This window comes from Dermochelys coriacea, chromosome 14 (genome assembly GCF_009764565.3).
Source record: "Dermochelys coriacea isolate rDerCor1 chromosome 14, rDerCor1.pri.v4, whole genome shotgun sequence".
Taxonomy (NCBI): Eukaryota; Metazoa; Chordata; order Testudines; family Dermochelyidae; genus Dermochelys; species Dermochelys coriacea.
In genome coordinates this window covers 30534344-30558345 of record NC_050081.1, presented here as the reverse complement: position 1 = coordinate 30558345, position 24002 = coordinate 30534344, and the positions used below count along the sequence as shown (strand labels likewise).

Genomic DNA, 24002 nt, shown 5'->3' with positions numbered 1-24002 from the left:
AGAAGGCCCGTCACCCCTTAGCACAGTATCTTTAAGAGTCTGGGCCTTCCCTGTTTCCATAGGGTCCTGTGCAGTAGCAGAATTTACCATCATGATGCATCTATTGGCAAATCCAGCTTAAGTGTCCCTGTTGCCCACTGGCCCTACGTACCTCCAGGTCTCTCCCTTTCTGCCTTGGGGGTGGCCGATCTCTTCCTGTTGTTGGATCTCCTCGGCATGTTGCTGCGGAAGCCTGGGAATTCCCAGCAATTGGAGCTGGAACTCCAGTGGTCGGTGCTCCTGCCCTACACTCCAACTTGGTCTCTCTTCCCTCCTCGACCGGAGGAGTCTCTCAGTCCTGCAGTCTACACCATATGGAAATGGATGTGCCTATTCTCTATAGCACCCCCTTATGGCCAAATATGGCTCTGCACTGGACCTTGCTCCCTTTTTTGCCAGTCACCCTATGACAGAGGGGATGGGCTATTCCACCCATCACACCCTTTGGGGGTCCTTAAAGAGCGATTTTATTGGGGGAGGAGCAAAATATAGAAACAGGTGAACTGGAAGACAGGACCTCGAGATCGATTATGATGCTATTGGACCTTCATGTTCCTGATCCTGAAAGGCATTGTGACCGGGCCAGAGAGAGGGAACCGATGATATCACCATCTCCTCTCTCTCCGGCTTGGTTCTGAGCTGCACTTGGCATGGGAAATGAGTTCCTGCTGCTGCCCCGTCCCTCCTGTGTCCTTTTCCTTCCCTTTCCTATCTATCTCCATTTGCCCTCTGTTTAAAAAGAGCCTGCCTGAGCCGGACAAGACGACATTTTTTGCAAAGCTGCTATGAACCTATGACCAGCACCTTCCAGAAAGCAGAGAGTGACTAAACTGTAATGTCTGGAAACGAGGAATGGCAAGGTAAGGTACATATCACCCCTGCGCAGGGGTGAGGGTGGAGAATTGGAGGGGGTGGACTGGGTGTGCAAGAGGCCTAGCTGGGGAGGTCTGTCTGGGATGGGGATGATGAGTGTGTGAACCAGCTATGTTATAGTTAAGAGTGAGAATCTGGTTAAACAATGACTCCTCTGACTGCTCTCAAGCCCATATGCTTGCACCGAATGTCTTGAAATTGGCTGTTCCTCATGGAATGTGGGATAATTTCAGCAATGAGTTCCCACAATGCAGCCCTTTGACCCTCTCCCCCCCAGCCCCAGAATATTTCACAAACTCAACAGTATTTTCTTTTTATTTGTGGGGCTGAAACCATGGCTCTGATATCACTAGGGTGACCATATTTCCTGAAGGGAAAATGGGACACCATGTGGGGCTAGCTCAAGGATCCCTCCCCAACTCGCACTGGGCTGGCCCGAGCAACTCACCTGAGCCCCCCTCCCCGCAAGGGGCTGGCGTCACTGCTCAACCAAGGCCTGCCTGGGGCTGGCATCATTGCTCACCCCCTTGCATGTTCCTGTGCACCCCAGTTTCTTGACAAAACTGGGTATTTGTCCTGTTTGCTCTTGCCAACTGATGGAAGTTGGCAAGAGCAAACAGGACAAATGCCCAGTTTTGCCAAAACAGCTGGGAGAGCCCTGACAGGGCTTAATAAAGGGATTGTCCTGGCAAAAACGGGATGTATGGTTACCATAGATGTCATGGCAATATTTGATGATTAGAAGGAGCAGGGGCAATGTTAGAAGGGATTAGATCTGCAAGTTAGATAATTATATAGACGAATCGGATCAGAGAGGATTTATATCCATATGACGCACAAAACGCTACATTCTTCTTAGCATATGCACCATGTGACCAAGATTCATCACCAAATTTGGTGGACTGGTTGGATCATTAGCTTTCCAGTCCGGGGCCAGGTACTGATGGGGAGTGCGACGTGAATGCTGAAGAAGGTCATTAAGGTTGCTCAGTCAAGCGCTCAGAATTAGGCCAAAATCAAGGTGCCTGGTTAATTCTGCCCCATATGGGTGTGCGTTGGGGTGCAGGCTCTAATAAAAGAATCCCCTAATGCACTGTTCATTAGCACCAGGCTCTGCCTCACTCACTCCTTTCAGACCTGCTGTGGGTGATGGAGCCAGCATGTCCCTGTCAGTGCTGAAATCCGGGGGGGGAGATTTACCCATCACTCCAGTTTGAGGGGACCCCATGGCTTGTCGCAGTCTCCTGCTCAGCTGGGTGGGCTCCTGGGTCACAGGAGAGGCAGCAGCAATAAATCTCTGCTGAGCAGAGAGAGCAGCCCTCTTTTGCAGCACCCAGAGCCCTCCCCTGGCGACAGTGTTTTTTGTTTTGTTTTTATTTGGAGCTGAAGTCTGGCAGTTTCTTGTTGCATCTGGTGAGTCTTCTGTTGCTCCTCAGCAGCAAGCAGCTCCATTTGCCTCCTGTAAGCTTCTTTTTCCAGCTGGGCCAAGGCTTGCTTCTCTCTCATTCGAATTTCTGCCAGTTTTTGTTCATGTTCCAACTGCAGCCTGTCTCTCAGGGCTGGCAGTTTCATTGCTTCTGCTGACACTTTCTGGCCAGCTGTTACCGAGCTGGGGCTGTGTCCCACCAATTCCTGTAGCACCGGGGGCCCTGCTTGTTGCAAAGGGGGAGGAGGAGGCTGCTTTGCTCTCTCTGCTCAGGATATCAGGGGTTGAACTTCTTGGGTCAGACGCTGCTGATGCTGTCTCCATTGTGAACTAGGAGCCGGTGTAGTGTAGTAAACTACTACAGTAAACCGTTAAATCCTAACCCTGCCTCCAGCTGCTTGACTCCCCGACCAGTCAATTTCCACCCCCTGTCAGACCCTGGCCACCCCCCTGCTCCGATTCGCTCCCTTTGTCCCTTTTTAACTCCTGTCAAGAGCAGTCCGCAGAATCTTAGGGCTAATAAAGGCAGGGTGAAGGGCAGTGGCTTCAGCAGAGGTTCTGAGCATTACCCATTCCTGGGCAGATCAATTTACTACACTACACACGTCGTTCTTTTCAAAAACTGCTTCTCGACAGAATTGGCTACTTTGCTGGGATGGATCAGCTGGAGCGATCTGAGCCCGCTTGGTAACATCTGCCCTCTTCAGTCTCTTCTCCCAGTGGTGAAACCAGCTAAAGGGGGCAGAAGGGGCAAACCGGAGGGGAGGGATGGAGAGAAATTGTACAGGGGCCAAAATACGTCCAGCAGAGGGTGAAATAGGAGGGAGGGGCAGATGGACAAAATCAGGCATGGGGGTGCAGGCGCTGGGTTCAGAAAGAGGGAGATGCACTGGCAGAAAGGGATAGGGAGGGGATACAAGCTACCACAAGGGGAGGGGGCAAGTCAGTTGCAGTGGTTGCCAAAATAGGGTGTGAGTGTCAGAGGGGTTTGTGTTCCTTGCTGGATGGTCCATCTCAGTGCCCCCTCTCCATGGCCGTACTGTTAAAGGTGCCATGTGGCCCAATGCCCAGATACAGAAGCCCATCTCTACCTGCAAGGATGTCTCGAGCTGTCAAGAGGCTGGATTCAGTGCACTATTTGACACACCCACTGCCCTAACAAGGTTGGTAATGATCACCCCGGCTTTTGGATTTTAAAAGAATTGTCAGTTTCCATCGGTGGAACATGCTGGCATATGGCCTCGTCCCAGTTCTCAGATGGGTCGTACGTGGCAGTATACTGTTGTCGCTGTATTGAGAGCTCCAGCTTTTCCTTAAGCCAGATCTAGGGGAGTCCACATCATGGCTAAGGTTGGCCAAGCTCAAGGCACGGGCCAAAGTTGCATCCTTCTGTCTGTCTCCCATCCCTGCCCCAACTTCTCTGTGTGCCACCCACCTCTATTTCAGGGACTCTCTGCTAGAGTCCCCTGCTGCCCTCCCCAGGCCGGGGGCTCTGGGTGGCTCCTCCCACTTCTGGGTACCACATTGTCTCCTCGTGGCAGGGGCCCTGTGAACCTTCATTACATACTTCCAGCTTCCCCACAGCAATAGGAGCTCTGTGTGCCCCATTCCCCACTCCCCCCATTCCAGCATCCTCCATTCTCTCCTCCCCATGCCAGGGTGGTGTGCACCCCCATTTCTCCCCTTCCTCTTCCCCCCCCCATACACCTTTACTATTTGTCTGCATGATAAGTCATTCAGGGATGTCTGTATGTTACAGTATATTGAGAGGATGGACAGGGGTGAGGGAGGGTTTAGTGGAGCCTTGGACATAGCCCTTGGCATGGTGTGTGTATGTGTGAGAATGGGGGACCATGATATGGGGCACCTGAGGGGCATGTCACATGGAGAATATCAGTGGCAGGAGGAAATAGTAGGCGGAAAAGTGAGATTTTTGGCGGGGGAGAGAGAATGGGGGTGCACTCAGAACTGCTGGCATGAATGAGGGGTTTGGGACAGTTGCAGGGAGTGATGGAAATAGCAGGGATGAGAGGGTGACACACAGGGAGTCTGGGGTGGGGGAGAATGGAGGGGTGTGTGCGCTCAGCTCAGCCTACAGAGTTCCTGAGCACTTCAAGAATAAAGGCTTGTCTACAGGGGATTTTTAATAGGATGAAATTGAGTTAATCTGGTTTGAAAATGCTTGCATTCATATGGCTCAGCCCATCACTATGTACTAACTCCACATTAGCAGGAGCTCTGGAGTCCTCTTGCAAAGTAGCTTGCTTCAAATTGTATTTAGTTTGTCTCTTGTTTCTGTGGGTGGGTGCACAATTGCTGTGTGCCGCTTCTTGCGCTTCCAACAGCTATCCCATAGTGCTTTGCACGTTACCTGTTACTGAGCTGTCCATTTACTTGTGTGTCCTCCCTACTCTGGTGTGAAGTTGCCAGGACATCCCTTCTCCCAGATTTTGCCCATTTGCTCCTGGATCCCAGTGTATTGTAATTCTGGTGATAGCAGTCTGGAAGCCCCCCCGGCATGACTGCCACAGCTGCTTGGAGCCGTGCTGAGACCCTGGATCTCACCGCCATGGGTTCAGGAAGCTCTTCTGGCCAGCCATAGGAATGGAGACCTTTGTGTGGATGTAGCAAAGCAGATGTCCGCAAGGGGTCAGGGCTGCCATCCAGTGCTGGATAAAGGTCAAGCAGCCCATGAGAAAGTACATTGAAACGAGGGATCGAGGGAGACAATCCAACAGGGGAAATGGGACTTTTTCACTTGTTGATTAACTGAACAGATTTTCCTATTATAGCATGACCATCCCAGGTGCTGCTGGAAGCCTGCTGTCAAACTCTCCCATCCCACCCTACCAAGGATCCATCAGGGGATGCCCAGGAGGATGCCACAGAAGCTGCCCCCATGAGCCAGGGTCTTTTTGTGACTCAGGATGGCTAGCCCCAGTCCTGCCTTGCTACAATGCTTCCTGCCCTGAGTTCCACCTGGAAACCCAGGCCTGGCCTGATGAGGGAGATCAACTGCAGGGAATTTTGGCAGGTAAGTCCCTACTTTTACAATGTATTTTTTTAGTATTATCGTTGGCAGATGTGAGCTAATCCCACATCACCTAAGGCACCGGCTAGCATGGCGCAGTCACAGTCTGTACCCTACTCCCCTCTGCCCCACCTTCCCTGGCCAACTTGAATATCAGAAGCACTGATTTGGGCAAAATCCAGCCGTTTATTGAGACTGCGCTTACAGGAAAGGAAACTGGGTTGGTTTTTGTAACTTACATGAGTGCACATTGCACCCGGACAAGACACAAGCAATGCTGCTCCCAGCTGAGGTACAAATGCCCTGTAGCTGACAGTCATTGTAGAACCCTATCTTTTTTTTCCCTCTGCACTTGCTCCATATCTGCAGGCATAGGGTGCTGATTCTGTGAAATCTGTGGGGCTCAAGCACCCATGGGGGGAAAAAAATAGGGGGTGTTCAGGCCCCACCAGGCAACAGCTGTTCGGAGGCTGGTGGGAGGCAGTCGGGGAGGGGGTGGAGCGGTAGCAGGAAGAGGCGGAGCAGGGGTGGGAAGAGGCGGAGTGAGGGGCGGAGCGGGGGTGGAAAGAGGTGGAGCAAGGTCAGGGCCTTGGGGGAGGGGCAGAGCAAGGGCGGGGCGAGGGTGGGGCCTTGGGGGAAAGGAAGGAGTGGGTGGGCTCGGCTCGGAGCAGGGTGAAGCACCCACTGGAGAAAGCACCTGTGTCTGCAGGAGAGATTTGGCAAAACGTCAGATTGAGAAATGGCTCCATTTTGTTTCACACATTATAGGGAACAGCTGCCCATCCCTTATGCCCCCGGAAAGCTTACAACCCCTTCCACTTCTGCAGCACTTCTGGGGGGACGTCCTAGTGAATAACTTCACAGTGCATCTCGATGGTCTGCCCTTTGCCTCTTTGAACTAGACCATTCTTCCCTGCCTCCTAGTCACCCTCCTCAGCATAAATCATCGAGAATCAGGATGGCCTAAAGGGGATAGAGAGGAGATTACTATCCAGCTCACCCCTGTATGCCCCTTCCAATCCCCTATTTACACCTCAGACTCCATAGGAGGGTCCCCAGCATGCAAAGCTGCAAAGCGACCCGGAACATAGCTCCCACTGCCCCACCCCTGTAACATGGAAGCAGATACAGTTGACTGAAATCCAAATGCACTTAGAACCCTGCATCCACTTGCCATCTCTGAGTGTCCTTAAAAAGTCGGGAGAGTCTCAGGGAGAGTCACATATACATCCTTAAAAAAAAAAAGCTGTCATGATATGTCTGGGAGATAAACAATGACTGACTGGGTTCTTTCCCTCTACTCCCACGGTCGCAGCACCTGCTACAGCCAGAAAACCACGGACAGGGCTTCTATATACAGCTGACAGGCTGGCCAAATGAAGGAGGAGAAGAAGGAAGATTCGGGAGGAGATGCTCGCAGAGCTTATGGCGGTGTTGCAGAGGAAAACCAGGCTGGCTGAAAGGGAGACGGTACATGAGACCCCAGAGGAATTAAGGAATGCAGCTCTCCCAGATCATGCAATTGGCCAAGAACGCAGTGTCAATGTACCCTTAGTTTCAGTGGTGAGGGAAAGAGTAGCTGTAGCTAAGGAGAGCAGCACCATGGTGAAGGAGAGTGTGGAAAAATCCAGAGAGATGCACAGGCAACGCAGAGACGCTATCCTGAGCCAAAATGCCCTTCTGCAAAACATGCTGCTGCTAGGCTATCAGGCCCCTCAGTTCTGTAATTTGGGGCCCAGCCACGTCCTTCAGCCCCTGGACAATGCTGGCTCCTGGGACCACTATTTCCCCACAGCAGTGCACCCAGGGGCCTCTCAGAACCAGCCTCTGAGTGCCCAAAACACTTGCACCTGGGAGTCCAGCATTTTAGAGCCCCGCACTCAAACCCCAGAGCCTATGTGGACAAGAAGAGCCAGAGGCATATATGGTGTATATGCCCCTGCCACTTTGTGCCCTCTTTCCCCCAAACTGCTGTGTTTGAAATGTTCTCACTTTTGCACTTTGAGTTCTGTTTGCACTGTTGCAGCATTAAAGGATTGTGTATAGTAGGCTATTTTAAGAACATAAGAATGGCCCTCCTGGGTCAAATCAATGGTCCATCTAGCCCAGTATCCTGTCTTCCAGCAATGGCCAATGCCAGATGCCCCAGAGGGACTGAACAGAACAGGTGATCATCATGTGTTCCATCCCCTGTCGCCCATTCCCAGCTTCTGGCAAACTTTTTTTTTGTAGATGGGTTAGTTAAATGTATTTCAAAATACAAAGATACAATTTTTCCATTGGTTTATTTTGTTGTTGTTTCATAATAAAGACCACTCCCAGTACATCCATTACGAACCATCATTGCAGTTAACATGGAAAATCCTTGAAATAATGGTTGGGATTTGCAAAAGCAATTAGGGAACGTGGAATTTCAGCCACCCACCCACAATACCCCAGTGCTCGCAATGTCCGTCTCCCAATACAACCCCTCTGGGCTGGCAGGTTCGGCCATGGGACTCAACATAGAAACAACAGGCATTCCTGGCTGCATTCCCTCACTATTTGTGTTTTCCGTGGGGCACCTTGCTGCCTGCTCAAACCTCCGAGGAAGTCTCCGCCCTTCAGCCTCCCACCCATTGTGATGGTCTCACAAATGTCGTGCAAAACACAACGTGCAGTAATAATGGTTGGAACACTTTTTGTTCTGCTGCTTCTAACCTATTTCATAAACTGTGTCCCCTGCCTTTCAAATGCACACTTCCCTACCGTTCTGCAGCTACTGCGGTGATAGAATCATACAAATGTCAGGCTGGGAGGGACCTCGAAAAGTCATCAAGTCTAGCCCCTAGCTCTGTGGCAGGACCAAGTAAACCTAGACCAGCGCTGCCAGGTTTTGTCCAGCCTGTTCTTAAAAACCTTCATTGATGGGGATTGCACAACCTCTCTATTCCAAAGCTTATTTAACAGCAGGTGAACATAAGAACAGCCACGCTGGGTCAGACCAAAGGTCCATCTAGCCCAGTATCCTGTCTTCTGATTGGCCAATGCAAGGTGCCCCAGAGGGAATGAACAGAACAGGTAATCATCAAATGATCCATCCCCTGTCACCCATTCCCTGCTTCTGGCAAATAGAGACTAGGGAGATAGTTTAAAAGTTCCTTCCTTCTGTCCAGGCGGTCTGTCTATAGCTTCATTAGCCAGAGCATCAGGGAATAAGTCGGGTCTCCCAGAATAACCAGACCGACCTCCACATCATTAATGTATAACAATGCTCCTGGAGGCGAACAGTTCTTTCTCCATTAATGTAAATAGTATTGAGTTCTGAAAGATCCTAGCATCATGGGCCTTCCCAAACCATCCCGTATTTATATCTGTAAACCTGCCACAGTTGGTCCACCAGTCTTTGGAGCACCAGGAACAAAGGCGGCTTTCTGTTTATAAATTCTGCACTCTGGTGGGGATGGGGGGTGGAGGTAAATGATTGGCACATGGGGTCCATCAATTGCACCTATATAGTTTGGGAACCGCATGTGTGCAAAGCCATCAACTGTGTCCTAAGCATGAGCTGGTTAAATAGCACCTTGTCAAAGACATAGCAGACCTGCATGAGAATGGCACCCAATAGTTGATATCCCCATTCTCCAAATTGGTTGGCTACAGACTGGTAATGTTATGGGGTGGCCAGCTTCAAGATGGCAATGATGACCCATTTCTCCATGGGTGCAGGATGCTGCATGTTAGCACGCTGTTGCTGAAGCTATAGGGCCAGTTCTGCACAGATCTCAAAGAAGGAAGCCTTCTCTATCCTAAAGTTTATCCATGGTACGCCCACATCTTGACTACTGCATGCAGGTCTGGTTGCCCCATCTCAAAAAAATATATTGGAATTGGAAAAGGTACAGAAAAGGGCAACAAAAATGATTAAGGGTATTGAACAGCTTCCGTGTGAGGAGAGATTAATAAGACTGGACTTTTCAGCTTGGAAAAGAGACGACTAAGGTGGGGTATGAATGAGATCTATAAAATCATGACTGGTGTGGAGAAAGTAAATAAGGAAGTGTTATTTGCTCCTTCTCATAATACAAGAACTAGGGGTCACCAAATGAAATTAATACGCAGCAGGTTTAAAACAAACAAAAGTAAGTATTTCTTCACACAAGGCACAGTCAACCTGTGGAACTCCTTGTCAGAAGATGTTGTGAAGTCCAAGACTATAACAGGGTTAAAAAGAGCTAGATAAGTTCATGGAGGATGGTTATTAGCCAGGATGGGCAGGGATGGTGTCCCAAGTTTGCCAGAAGCTGGGAATGAGCGACAGGGGCTGGATCACTTGACGATTACCTGTTCTGTTCATTCTCTCTGGGGCACCTGGCATTAGCCACTGTCGGAAGACAGGACATTGGGCCAGATGGGCCTTTGATCTGACCCAGTCTAGCTGTTCTTATGTTCTGTCTTCACTGCTGGTCCTCCCAGCTCTACAGAATGATCCTGTCCCACCAATTCATGCAGGTTTCCAGGGTCCAGAAATGGTGCTGAATACTGCATAGGTGATCCAGGATCCAGTCCTTTTTTTCCAACAGCTTAGCGGCATCCTCCTGTTCTTCCTCCTGGTCCTGCTGCCATCGCTTCGGAGCATCCTCCTGCTGCCAGAGGAGCTGCTGCTGCTGTAGAATAGTTCCTGCTCCCATGTCATCTGCACGGTAGTGCAACAGGCAAAGTCCAATGCTGAATCCATGTGGCTTTGAGTACAATAAAGCAGCCCAAGCCGCCTGTGCACGTTTGTGCTCGTCACTGCAGCAGTGCGGAGCATTGTTGTGTCTGGCTGACAGCAATTCAAAAATGGCACCCGCCAGTCCAGAAAAGAAGCAGCGGGCGGAGACAGCGGAATCATGGGACTTTTCTTTTTCATTTAAGCCCAGCTGGCACCCCACAATTCAGAGGGAAAACAACCCCAGGATGCATGCTGCTCAGAGAACCAACCAAAGGACCATTGGATACCCCCAGAGAACGATATGCCCTCAGCTCATGGCAAACTCCACTGGGGGGAAAACGATGCAAAGTGAAAACAGAACAGGGGTTCTGTGCGCACGTTATTATACTGCAAATTACATGGAGTAGAACACAAGGCTTTGGATTAAACTTCCCATGTAGACACACCCTAAATCTAATACCCTCTTTGCTAAGGTAAAGCTCAGTCTTAGGTTATGTGTAGCAAGCAGGAGCTACCTACACTAGGCTTACCCTCTGTTGCTCCTTTTGACCTGAGCAGTCAGCCAAAGTTGGGGGCCCTGTGAGTTGTTTCTGTTAGGAGAAGGAAATGATGGGACCAAGTGTCTTTGATGCAATCCTGTTTATTTACAGAGAATGTACAAAAGGCTGTTTCCTTGAACACAGGAAGAATCAAACAAGAGGGGATGGTTTATTTGTTCATAATGCCAACAACAAGCGCCAATTTTGTACTTTTCAGGTGGGTGCTCCACCCCAGCTCTGCCCCGAGGCCCTGCCCCCACTCTGCCCCTTCCCCGAAGACCCCACCCTCGCTCCGCCCCTTGCCACCCCTGCTCTGCCCCCTCCCCTCAGCGCCTCCCACCCACTGCTGAGCAGCTGATCAGCAGGTGGCTGGTGAGTGCTGAACACCCACTAGTTTTTTTCCATGGGTGCTCCAGCCTCGGAGCACCCACAGAGTCAGCGCCTATGCTACCAACTGTTTATGAAACAGCAGTTCTCCCCCTCTCTCTCTCACAGGCACACATACACACATTGGCACCTACTCTGTATTTAAAAGAATAAATGGACACAAATCAGATGTCAAGAATTATAACATTCAAAAACCAGTCGGAGAACACTTCAATCTCTCCGGTCACACAATTACAGACCTGAGGGTGGCTATCCTTCAAGAAAAAAACTTCAAAAACAGACTCCAATGAGAGACTGCTGAATTGGAATTAATTTGCAAACTGGATACAATTAACTTAGGCTTGAATAGAGACTGGGAGTGGATGAGTCATTACATAAAGTAAAACTATTTCCCCATGTTATTTCTCCCCCCACCCCCTCTGTTCCTTGTTAACTGCTGGAAATGGCCCACCTTGATTATCACCACAAAAGGTTTTCCTCCTTCCCCCCCTCCTTCCTGCTGGTAATAGCTCATCTTAAGTGGTCACTCTCCTTACAGTGTGTATGATAAAACCCATTGTTTCATGTTCTCTGTGTGTGTATATAAATCTCCCCACTGTATTTTCCACCAAATGCATCCGGTGAAGTGAACTGTAGCTCACGAAAGCTTATGCTCAAATAAATTTGTTAGTCTCTAAGGTGCCACAAGTACTCATTTTCTTTTTTGCGAATACAGACTAACACGGCTGCTACTCTGAAACTAGGGAATTAGGATGGTGTAACTATGTCACTCAAAGGAGTAAAAATTCCACACCCTTGAGTGACATGGGTAAAGTGACCTAAGTCCCGGTGTAGACAGTGCTACGTCTCTAGCTACTGCCTCTCGGGAGGTGGGTTACCTGTGCTGACAGTGCAAGGCGCGTTTCCTTTCCTTAGCCTTCTCGAATATACACACAGCTACAGGTATATTTCTATTAAAAATCAAAAAGACCCACGACCTAACAAAGACACTCTGCACGCTTCTCCCTCTGAAGAGAGGGTGAGAGAACAAACACTTGGCAGATGTGTACTGTAGTTGTGTGGCTTAACACACAGCTGGAAGGCACTCACATACCATGGTGATGAGCACGGTACACAAACCTGCATAGAACAGAAAGAAAAGCAATAGCAGAGTCTCTTAGGGCTTGGCTACACTTACACTATTGTGCAAGTTACAGCACAATAAAGGAGCCCCGGGAGCACTAACTCACTCCCCATCCACACTGGCAAGGCACGTAGAGCGCTCTGACTCCGCAGCTAGGGTGCTCCTGGTACTCCACCTCGGCGAGTGGAATAACATTTGCTTCCCCTTGGCTACAAAGCCTGGGCACTAATGTGAACGAGGTGTTGCGTTACTGCGCACTGATCGGCCTCCAGAAACGTCCCATAATCCCCTTAAGTCAAGGGGCCACTCTTGTCATTGTTTTTGAATCACACAGGAATGCAGAAATGCCCTTTGAAAGCTCCGTTTCTGGCAGCCAGCTGCTTATCTGCTCCGAGACAAAGCAACCATTAGTGTGGAACGCTGCATGTGAGAGAGAGAGGCCGGTGGGGGGGGGGGGAATCTCCTGCTGTCTGAACTTACAAGACAGCATGCTGACATGCTCTCAGCCACCCAAAAACCCACTCTCTCTCCCCCCACATACACACAACACATTCCTTGTCACAATCCTCCTTTCCACCCCCCATTTGAAAAACACGTTGCAGTCACTTGCATGCTGGGATAGCTGCCCATAATGCACCATGCCCAATGCCACTGCAAGTGCCACAAATGTGGCCACGCCAGTGCGCTTGAAGCAGTCAGTCTGGACAGACTGCAGCGCTTTCCCTACTGCGCTCTCCGAAGGCTGGTTTAACTCAAAGTGCTCTACATCTCCAAGTGTAACCATGCCCTTAGTCCCACCTCATATCTGCTTATTATGGTACTGCCAATAATGAACCAATCCAAGCGGCTAATGTTAGCTCCAGGGGGCAGAGTTAAGTCCAGTTTAACTCAAAACTGATACCAGAAGGACTTGGGACTGGGGAAAGGAGACTCATCTCTGGCAGATTTTCTACCCCTATGCTTGCAAAGCACGGGATGCCTTTTTGAAAGGCAAGCAAACCTACAATACACCGTCAATGTCAGGTTTCTTGTGGTAGCAAATTCTGATGCTTTTGACACTGCATCTGGTCTGTGCCGATTTAAGGGATGAAGGCTTTTCCCAGAAAAGTCTCTCCCTTTGTATGAAGTAAGAAGGGGTAAGAGGTCCCCTTAGAGACAAGGTTGATGTGACCCTGAGATAAATGTAGCTGGATAAAAATCAGTCTGGTGAAAACAGAAGTGGTAGCTTTGGCCCCTAATTTCAGCTCCGATTATTATTTATTTCTGCCATGCTCACTTTCCAAGGACTCTCTGTTTCCAAGCACAAGGAATGATTCGGGGCTCAGTTTTCCCTCTTTATTCCAATAGATGATGGGATGGTGAATAAAAAGGAAAAGAACTCTCAGCAGAAAGCAGAGCCACATGAATGGTTATTGGGATGATCAGGGAAGGTTTCTCAGAGTCCTGAGCAGATGGTGGTCTGGGAGTCTCGATGCAGACCAGACAGTCAGGAAAAAATCCCTGGAAAGGCACCACAGGGTAAAGTCACTTCCACTGGCAGAGCTCGGAGGAAAACTAAAAATATCCAAGCCCAACAGAATCAGCCCTGGAAAGAAACCCCATAGCTTTCCTGAGTGAGAGAAAAGCTTCAGTTTGAGCTCATCCCTTATTGATCATCAGAGGCTGCACACAGATGAGAGACCCTTTAATGCAGTGAGGGCAGGAAAAGGTTCAATCAGAGATCCACTCTTATTACCCACCAGAGAACTCACACTGGCGAGAAGCTCTATAAATGCCCTGACTGCAGGAAACACTTCAGTGACAGCTCAAACCTTATTAAACATGAGTGAACCCACACAGGAGAGAAGTCCTATAACTATCCTGAGTGTGAGAAAAGCTTTAGTGTGAGGTCGACCCTTGTGAAACACAGAATCATAGAATATCAAGGTTGGAAGGGACCTCAGGAGGTCATCTAGTCCAACCCCCTGCTCAAAGCAGGACCAATCCCCAACTAAATCAGCCCAGCCAGGGCTTTGTCAAGCCTGACCTTAAAAACCTGTAAAGAAGGAGATTCCACCACCTCCCTAGGTAACCCCTAGGTAACTGTGGGAAAAGCTTCCATCTGAGTTCCACTCTCATTAAACATCAGACAAGCCACACAGCAGAGAGACCCTTTAAATCCCTTGAGTATAGAAACAACTTAAATTGGAAATCAATCCTTATTACCCAGCAGAGAACCCGCACTGGAGAGAGACCCTATAAATGCCCCAACTGTGGGAAAAGCTTCAGAGACAGCTCAGCCTTTATTATACACCAGAAAATCCACACTTGAGAGAAACCCTATAACTGCTCTGAGTGTGGGAAAAGTGTTAGTCACAATGCAGCCCTTATGAAACACCAAAGAATCCATACAGAAGAGGGACCATTTAAGTGCCCTGAATGTGGCAAAAGGTACAATGATTGCTCAGCCCTTAGGAGACACCGGAGAATCCACTCAGAAGACAGACCCTATAAGTGCCCCAACTGTGGGGAACCATTCATTGTGACCGCAGGCCCCATTAGACACCTGAGAATCCACACTGTGGTGAGACCATTTAAATGTACTGAGTGTGGAAAAACCTTCCAGTCGAACTTACTCCTTAAAGCACACCAGAGGATCCACACGGGAGAGAAACTCTATAAATGCCTGGAGTGTGGGAAAAGCTTCCGTGTACGCTCACACCTTGTTAGGTATCAAAGAACACACACAGGATAGACCGACATGATATTTTGTTTTGTTTTTTCTTGTGGTTCTGTTCCATTCATCCCACTCATCTGGGAATTGTGGAATCTATGGGTTGCTGAGGATGGGCGCTGTGTCATTGAGAGATTGGTGATCCATGAGGCATGATGGTGGGTGCTGGGAAGGGGTAGGGAATATTTGGAAGTTGGGGTCTTGCTGGATGGGCCCAGCCAATGGGAGAGGGACCTGTGCTGCTGGTGGGCGGGTTACTTGCAGACTGGGATGGGAGTTCAGGGTTAACTGTACTGGAGTCTAGAAGTTTTCCTTCTCCAACAGAGACTGAAAAGCAACATGCCCCCACACTGCCGTCCAGCTCACGCTCTGACACAAAATCTCATCAATGATCTTGGCACTGTTAAAGGAGATTAACTTCCTGAATGCATGGGCTGTCCTGAACCCTTGATACTGCAGCCTATGGGATCACCGCTCAGGTTGTGCATTAGAGTGGGAGTGGGATGAAGTTGGCTGCGTATTGCTTTTTTGGTGTCTGTTAGGAACTAAAAGCCTTATGGTGCATTGGAGCATGTTATCCGCGGTGTTGTAGTTGATGTGAAGGTGGCAAGGAATACAGGAGACTTTTCTCCTAACTTCTGATTCCCATGTTTGAAGTTTCCAGGTGACTGGGGTGTTTCTTGCAGCCACTCCATATAGGTTCTGGTTTGGGTAATTTTATACAGTGACTTTCATACAAACGTTTTTCCCAATATTCTGAGCTCACATATTTTCCGCCTCTGGACCCAAACCCTTGTATTCTGGGTAAAGGCAGCTTGTGGTGGGGGAAGCTAAACTGGAGCATTAAAAAAAAATCAGTTTGCAAACAGCAAACAGCTCTCCCGCATCTTCTGTCTGTTTCCTGTTTGTTGGGTCTGTCCATCATTTACGTTGCAACCAGAGTCTAACGTTCAGAGCCTCCCCCTTCTGTCTTCAAAAATAAAAACCCTCCTGTTCTACAAATGTTCACATTAACTCTCTGTGGGCTGGAAGTTGTTTCCAGAATACTTCAAAGAAATTGGACATGTGGCTGTTGAGAGGAAGACTCCTCCAAGGACCAGGAGAGAAGGAGGGGTGGGATGCTAGGAGGGGAAACAAAGATGGAGGTCTCCCCTCCTGTGTGTGTGCCTGTATCTGATGAGATCTTAACTACTTTCTCAGTCCCACCCACATGTGGAAGCCAGAATTTGAGGGGCCCTGGTGGGTCCTGGACCCCGCTCTGACACCATCAAGTGAACTGGCATTTGGGGAAGCTCGGTGGAGGGGAGCTGAGAACAGATATGCTCAGAGCTTCATAGCTAAATACAAGGTGGTACAGATTGTTTAGCATAACTAGTTAACACATATTTCAAGAGATCATTCCTGAAATATGTGCTAATTTCTTATGCTAAACAATCCATTCCATCTTGTATTTAGCAGTGAGGCTCTCCATGTGTTTCCCAGACCTGGAGAAGAGTTCTGTGTGGCTCCAAAGCTTGTCTCTCTCCCCAGCTGAAGTTGGTCCAGTAAAAGATATCAACTCACCCACCTGTTCTCATTGATAACAGTGGGAATATTTGCACCGCATAAAGTAAAGCATTTGTTTAATTTTTTTTTCTGGATAGAAGCTTTAGTTTGCAAGCAGATACTGCAACCATTGATTCACTGTTACCTCTATGAAGAATGTTATTATGTTCCTATTGCATTAAATACTGGTCAGGACTTCCAGTAACATAATTTTGGTTTTGTTTTATTTTAATAAGTTTTTCATTTCTTTTGTTAATATCCTTATCCTGCAAATCCTAAAGCACAAACTTCTCTTCTGTTCTTTAGTCATGTTGATGTTAATTATAAGGTTTATTTGTTTATATCTGACTTTCATAGCCAAGGCTCACTGGTGAATTTGGTTTACATTATCACATTTCCCCAATGTGGAACATTGATTACGGGCATCACTGGAAATAAGGTGTAAATTTGTAATGTTGAGGGTAATTAACTATTGGAACAATTTACCAAGAGTTTTTGGTGGATTCTCCATTGCTGACAATTTTAAAATAAAAAGATTCAGCAAAAGGGACTCGGTGCAGACAACGGGCTTCCAGATCCAGGGTGAACCCATCATCCCCCTGGCAGAGGGGCAGCCAGACCAGCATCTCGGCACATTGACAGGTTTCCGTGTCCGGCAGACACCCAAGGACACCATCCAGGAGATCTTGCAGGACACCGCCAAGATCGACTCCTCCCTGCTGGCACTGTGGCAGAAGATAAATGCCCTGAACACCTTCCTGATCCCCTGCATCTCGTTCATCCTAAGGGGATCTGCCGTGGCGAAGGTACCCCTCAGCAAGGCAGACAAGATTGTCTGGCAGCTGGTGAAGAAGTGGTGGTTCCTTCTCCAGAGAGCCAGCAACGAGCTAGACTACTTCGCCCACAGGCATGGCAGTGCCAACGTCTCCCACATGGGCGACCTGTGTGACATTGCGGTGATCACCACGCCTTCCGCCTGCTGACGTGTCCCGACGCAATGGTAAGGAACATCGCGGCAAATGCCCTCCATGACGCGACAAAGAAGAGGATGGGCAGAGCCCCCTCCAACCAAGACATTGCCACCTTCTTGAGCGGCTCCCTGGATGGTGAATTCAGACAGGACAGTCACGACATCACTTCACTGTGGTCCCGCATTCGCAAAGCCACGCGTCACCTGGGGAAGTGGCTGCCACTGGGAGTGGTGCGAGGAGCGCCAGGAGCTGGGAGTCCTGGTGCCACAGATCAGGTCCGACGACAACACCATCGTCACCCCGAGTGCCGGGGCATGCTGGAGAGGACCCTGAAGGCAGCCATTCACTCACTGTACATGGAAACCCTGAAGCGTAAACCGTACCAGGGTAAAGCCTTTGAACTGACCAGCAAGTGGGACGCCAGCAACCACTTCCTCACCGAGGGCGGCTTCACCTGTTTCACTGACTGGCAGTTCATCCACCGCACCCAGCTCAGCTGCGTCCCACTCAACAGAGCCGTCCGCCACGGGATCCGAGACAAGCATTGCGGGAAGTGCAGCTACTCCAACGAGACCCTGCCCCATGTCCTGTGCAGCTGCAAGCCCCACTCCAGAGCCTGGCAGCTGCACCACAACGCCATCCAGAATCGCCTGGTGAAAGCCATCGCACTGCGCCTGGGGGAGGTTGCCGTGAACTGCGCCATCCCCACTACCGAAAGCCAGCTGTAACCTGATGTGGTCATCACCAACGAGGCCCAGAAAAAGATCATCCTTGTCAACATCACGGTCTCCTTTGAGAACAGGACCCTGGCCTTCCACGAAGCCCAAGCTCATAAGCTGGAAAAGTACACCCCCTTGCCTACACCCTGAGAACGAAGGGCTATGAGGTGCAGATGGATGCCCTGATCATCGGAGCCCTGGGCGGCCTGGGAGCCCTGCAACGAGCGTGTGCTGCAGACCTGTGGGATCGGTCGACGCTACGCACGGCTCATGCGGTGCCTCATGGTCTCAGACACCATCCGACGGTCCAGGGACATCTACATCGAACACATCACCGGCCACCAACAGTACCAGGAGGGGTGAGCCGGAGCGACGTCGTGCATCAACTATGGGAAAGGGGCCGAGAGACTTTTTCCATATGAACTGGAACCATAAACTCACTGAACATTAAATCCCATCAAATGAGGGTAAATCCACCCTCATCATCGTATCTACTCACTGTACTCCACACCTGACCATAGCCATTATATGAACAACATACCCTCATATCTCAAAAAGAAAAGGAGTATTTGTGGCACCTTAGAGACTAACAAATTTATTAGAGCATAAGCTTTCGTGAGCTACAGCTCACTTCATCGGATGCATTTGGTGGAAAAAAAACTCATATCTCAATGTCTGTACTTTGACCCGTTAACCTTTTACCCCTAATCGGGGATATTGCAGATTATGTATTCCTTACACCACCCGATCCTAAATCCTAAACGGAACCCCCCCCCTTGATAATCTGTTATTCCTTGATAACCAGAAACTTCTATGCTTAAACTCTGTACCGTTTTTCTGAATTTTAACATCATCTTAATACAATTATTAAATCTATTTCACACCCTCATTTCCCCCCGCCCCCTCTTCCCCTGCAAAGAGATGCTCTAGGCTTTGTTACAGCTGGTCCCGAAGGGAGGCTGCTGCAGCCCGAGTTGGTATCCACGGGCACAGGAAACGGCTGGCTCAGCTGAGAGCGGCTGCATCCGGCGCTGGCAGAGGCGAGAGTTTCGGGCTCCCAGAGGCTGCCGCAGCCCCAGCGATCGCCGCAGAGGACGAGACGGCGCGCGGCTCCTGAGCGGTCCGTGGTCCCAGCTGCTAGAAGAGGCTGCCGCTGCCTCCATCGTGAGCCGCTGCTGCTGCCCAGCGGGCTCCGTGCGGGGAGAGCCCTTCCCTAGCGCCCCCCGGGGCCCGGCCGGGGGGACTTTCTGCGGGGGCTGCAACCAGCCCCGGGCTCTGCCGACACCAGCCCCCGAGCCGGAGCCTGCAGGTGAGGGGGGAGACCCGGGGGAAGGGCCGGGGCCGGGCAGGACAGTGACTCTGCCCCAACGGCCCCTCCTCGCCCCAGCTCTGCTCCCGGGGGGCCGGGGGTCTGCGAGTCCCGGAGCTGCTGACCCCCCCCTCCCGGCTCGGCCCCCCTGAGCGCCTGCAGGAGCCGAGCCAGCGCCGGGAGAGCGACCGCCCCGGGCCGGGCCAGGGTCAGAGTCTCCCAACCCGAGGGGAGGGGAGGGGGCAGGAGGGAGACAGGGGCAGAGACTGGCAGGGGCAGCCGGAGCAATCAGTGGGGAGGGAGGTTCCCGGCTCCCAGCCCTGCCCAGCCCCGGTCCCTGCAGCGCCCCGGGGATATTGACTTCCCTGGGGAGCCGGGAGGAGCAGGGAGAGGAAAAGCCAGTTCCTGCCTCTGCCTGGTCCCCGCGCTGCTGGGGGGATGCGCTGCCCTGGGGACCGTGTCGGGGGGGATCCCCCAGAGCGGCTCCTTTGGTTGGGTTCCTTTCTAGCATTTGGGGAAAGTCTTTATGGGTTTAGAGAGCCACGGTGGGGGAGGGGATATCTTTTATTGGGCCAGCTTCTGTTGGGGAGAGAGAAGAGGTGAAGCTGCACAGGGCTCTCCTGCAGGTCTGGGGCCAGGTCTGTACTGTGGGGAAGTGACCAGGCATTTTTCCAGCATTGCAGTCAAGTCTCTTCTTTTGTATACAGTGTGGGTAAGAGCGCTCCCCAGAGACGAGCTTGCCAGGACCCTGAGATAACTGTAGCTGGACCAAGCTCAGACAGAGAAAAAGAAAGGTACATGGGACAGTCTGCAAGGGCTCTGGGGGCTGTTCTGAGTGTGGAATGGGTGGAGGATGGCACAGGGATGGCAGCGTGGTAGGAAGAGAGAAGGTGTGTCTACAGACAAAAAAATCCCTGCAGTAGTGAGTCTGAGAGCCTGTGACAACTTACTGGGGCTCACACTCCAGGGCTCCCCATGGTGTAGACATTCAGGCTCGGGCTGAGACCCTCCCCTCTCACCAGATTTCAGAGCATGGGTTCTAGTCTGAGTTGGAATGTCTACACTGTTATATTTAGCCCCATAGCGCAGTTGACTTAGGCTCTGAGACTGGCTGCTGCAGCGGGGGTCTTTTGTTTTGTGGACATCCTGACAGACACGTTTGTATGAGGGTGGATACAGGGAAGTGGCTGGAGAGGGGGTGATGGGACAGGGAGGGGTTACATGGCTTCTATCCCCTATCACACAACAGGGCCCATCTCTTTCCCCCTTTATACAGCAACATAGCTAGGGGTGGAAGACTTGCATATTTATTGATAAATGTCAGTAAACATCACAGACACAAACCAATGAAAGATTTCACAGACACAAACCAATGAAAAAATATTTCCCTCAATAATACTCAAAATTTACAAATAGCCAAAGTAAGAAAAATGCGGTTTGAAGACTTATTAGAGTGAAAAATCCAGTGACGTAGCCTTTTGAATTAGGCTCGTTACAAACAGACTAGTGAATGTACAGTAAAATAAGGCTTGATTTGTTGATTGAAGGATATTTACTATGTCTGTTCTGACATGTGATGCTGACAATTTAGCGGTTTTGAAAGCTTTACATTTTGGAATCTGAATATCTGCTGTCTTTAAATAATTGCCTGACCACCCCACCCCCATCCCCCATTTCATACCACTGGAAAAATGTAAATAGATAAAAATATAAAAATGTGCTTTAAAATAAACATCAATATTATCCATCGGAATTGTAACAAAATGAAAATTGAATGCGACTAACCCGAAATATAGCAGACCGACAATTCTGCTGCAGTTAAGATTGAGCGTCATTTTCTGTTTAACAGTGGACTATGGCAGAACCTCAGAGTTACGAAGACCTCGGGAGCAGAGGTTGTTCGAAACTCTGAACAAAACATTGTGGTTGTTCTTTCAAAAGTTTACAACTGAACATTGACTTTAATACAGGTTTGAAACTTTACTATGCAGAAGAAAAATGCTGCTTTCTCTTTATTTTTTTTAGTAATTTACATTTAACACAGTACTGTATTGTATTTCCCTTTTTTTTTTTTTTTTGTCTCTGCTGCTGTCTGATTGCGTACTTCCAGTTCCAGATGAGGGGTGTGGTTGACCGGTCTATTCATAATTCTGCTGTTCATAACTCTGAGGCTTTACTGTATTCTGAGAGTGATACAATCAATCTGCAGTTTGTCTTGACATTTTCTGAGCCTCATACGGGTACTGGGGTAGTGATGATGTTCAAGTCTGGGATCATTTGAGCAAGGATTTCCTGAGTAACCCCCCCAAAAAAGCAATATTTTACTCAAAAACTCCCTAAGTCTCATTCAACTACCATGTTTTTTTGCACACCTAGGGCACTAACCCCTCCTCAAATTGATCTCAGTCACCTGGGGTTTATCTCAGCTCGCGCATGGCACCTAGTGCCCTTTCGGGAAAGCCATATTGAAAAAGTTATTAACATTAGAGTCTGGAACTTCAGATCAGCATGTGCCAAAGTGATGCACTTAGCAGAGTGAAATTCACATGTGCAGCAAGATCTGGGCATGGTTGAAGCCAGAGGCTTTCCAGGCAGTGACAGGGGATATACTGTGGTTATGGACCCTGACCCATGCACTGTGTGTTTGAGCCCTGCCTTAGGCAGTTTTCAAGGCAGCGTGTCCTGTGCTCCTTGCATTCTACATGGGCTTCTTTTGGAAACTTTTTCCTGAGACCAAACTTTCTGGTTTAAGAGCAATATTAAAGTAGGAGGGAATGGAGCAGATGGGGTGTATGTACCTCACTGTGTTTTTAAACCAAGGTGCACAGATTTTGCGTGTCCCTCCCTTCCTAGGATTGGGTCCATGCCAGGATAGGGCTTTGGTCTTGGCAGGTTCAGAAAGGGGTAAGAAGTGGCACAACTTCCGTGCCAGAGTCAGAACATCCCCCAGTGTGTGGAGCTCCCTGAATTGTCTACAGTGGGACCCGCCCATCTCTCAGGAACCATCTGACCCCGCCAAGTGTCTCCAGGAATATTTTCCCACCCACTCGAGACATCTGTAAATGATAATGAGACTAACTGGTCTCACCTGTTTCTCTTTCAGTGGAGCAGATTTTTCCAGTTTCCCAAAGGTTATGTGATTTCCCATCTGGAACCAGAGGCAGAGCTGTGAATCCCAAATCTCCAGGGCTTTGAGGAAAGGGAGATCCTTAAAACATGAACACAGGTGAGGAGTTGGTGAAACGGATGCAGAAATTATCGGTCACTAGAGTGAGTGGCTGGGATTCCCATAAAGGCTTTGTGCACACCCCAGTATTCTGCCTCATCTCACCCAAATCCTCAGCCGGTATCGTGTCCTCACAGCAGGTATTGCTTATGGCTTCCCATCCACCCTGAGGCCAGGCAGTCGCTCCCTTGCCATTAAGTGTTCAGATTGGCTGTGGAGACAAAATTGGTCCCCTCCACTCCTCTGGCGGGGGATTTGGCTCCTGATTTTTCAGTCTCCCCAGCAGTTATTTTAGTTTGTTCCCCCCTTTCCCATTCCCCTTTCTGAGGGTTCCTTTCTCCATGGCAGAGGGAACATTTCATGTCTGGATTCTCTTTCCCAGAAGGTGATGGGACGGTGGGTGAGAAACAGGAGGAGAATCCACAGCAGGAAGGTTCTCAGCAAGTGGAACCATGTGGGACAGTATTGGGAAGATCCAAAGTTTCCTTGAGTCCTGAGCAAGAAGGTGGCCGTGAGACTCAGCGCAGGTCAGAGAGGCAGAAGAGCAACCAGCAAAGGAAGAGAGAGGATGAATCCACTTGCCAAGGGAGAAGTTTGGAAGATCCTAGTGAAATCATGGTCCAACCACGATTCCATATGAAAGAGAAACTGTATAACTGCCCAGAGTGTGGGAAAAGCTTTGCTCAGATATCAAATCTCCTGGTACATCAGAGAATCCACACGAGAGAGAGACCCTATAAATGCCCTGACTGCGGGGAAAGCTTCACGCTGAACTCAGACATTATTTCCCATCGCTCAGTCCACACAGGAGACAGGCCCTATAGCTGCCTTGAGTGTGGAAAATGCTTTGCTAATTTCTCATCCCTTATTTCACATAGACGAATCCACACGGGGGAGAGACCCTATACGTGCTCCGACTGCGGGAAGAGCTTCAAGCGGAGTTCAGACCTTAGTAAACACCGGAGACTCCACACAGGAGAGACGCCCTATAAATGCCCCGAGTGCGGGAAAAGCTTCACTCAGAGCTCAAACCTGGTTTCGCACCAGAGAATCCACACAGGAGAGACACCCTATAAATGCCCTGACTGTGGGAAAAGCTTTAAACAAAGATTCAGCCTCATTGTACATCAAAGAATCCACATCGGAGAGAGATCCTATAAATGCCCCGACTGCGGGAAAACGTTTAGTAACAGCTCCCAACTTATTAGACATCGACGAATCCACACAGGAGAGAAGCCCTATAACTGCTCTGAATGTGGGAAAAGCTTCAGTCAGAGCTGGGGAGTCCTTAGACATCAGAGAATCCATTCAGCAGAGACACCCTATAAATGTTCTGTCTGTGGGAAAAGCTACAAGGGGAAGGATTCGCTGAAGTCCCACCAGAAAGTGCACACAGCATAGAAGGTTT

The 24002-nt window shown here is 49.7% G+C and overlaps 2 protein-coding genes across 2 annotated transcripts in view; one reads left to right on the top strand and one right to left on the bottom strand.

Annotated features, from left to right (window-relative positions):
• The window catches only part of LOC119842502 (zinc finger protein 251-like), a 503489-nt gene that overhangs the window by 107046 nt on the left and 372441 nt on the right, over positions 1-24002 (bottom strand). The window lies entirely within an intron of this gene.
• The window catches only part of LOC119842492 (zinc finger protein 501-like), a 35523-nt gene continuing 30586 nt past the window's right edge, over positions 19066-24002 (top strand). Inside the window, exons 1-4 of the mRNA XM_038370731.2 lie at positions 19066-19368; positions 20076-20162; positions 22472-22594; positions 22977-23980. Coding sequence (XP_038226659.1) covers positions 22585-22594; positions 22977-23980 — 1014 coding nt within the window. The 5' untranslated portion in view covers positions 19066-19368; positions 20076-20162; positions 22472-22584. The remainder of the gene's footprint in view (positions 19369-20075; positions 20163-22471; positions 22595-22976; positions 23981-24002) is intronic.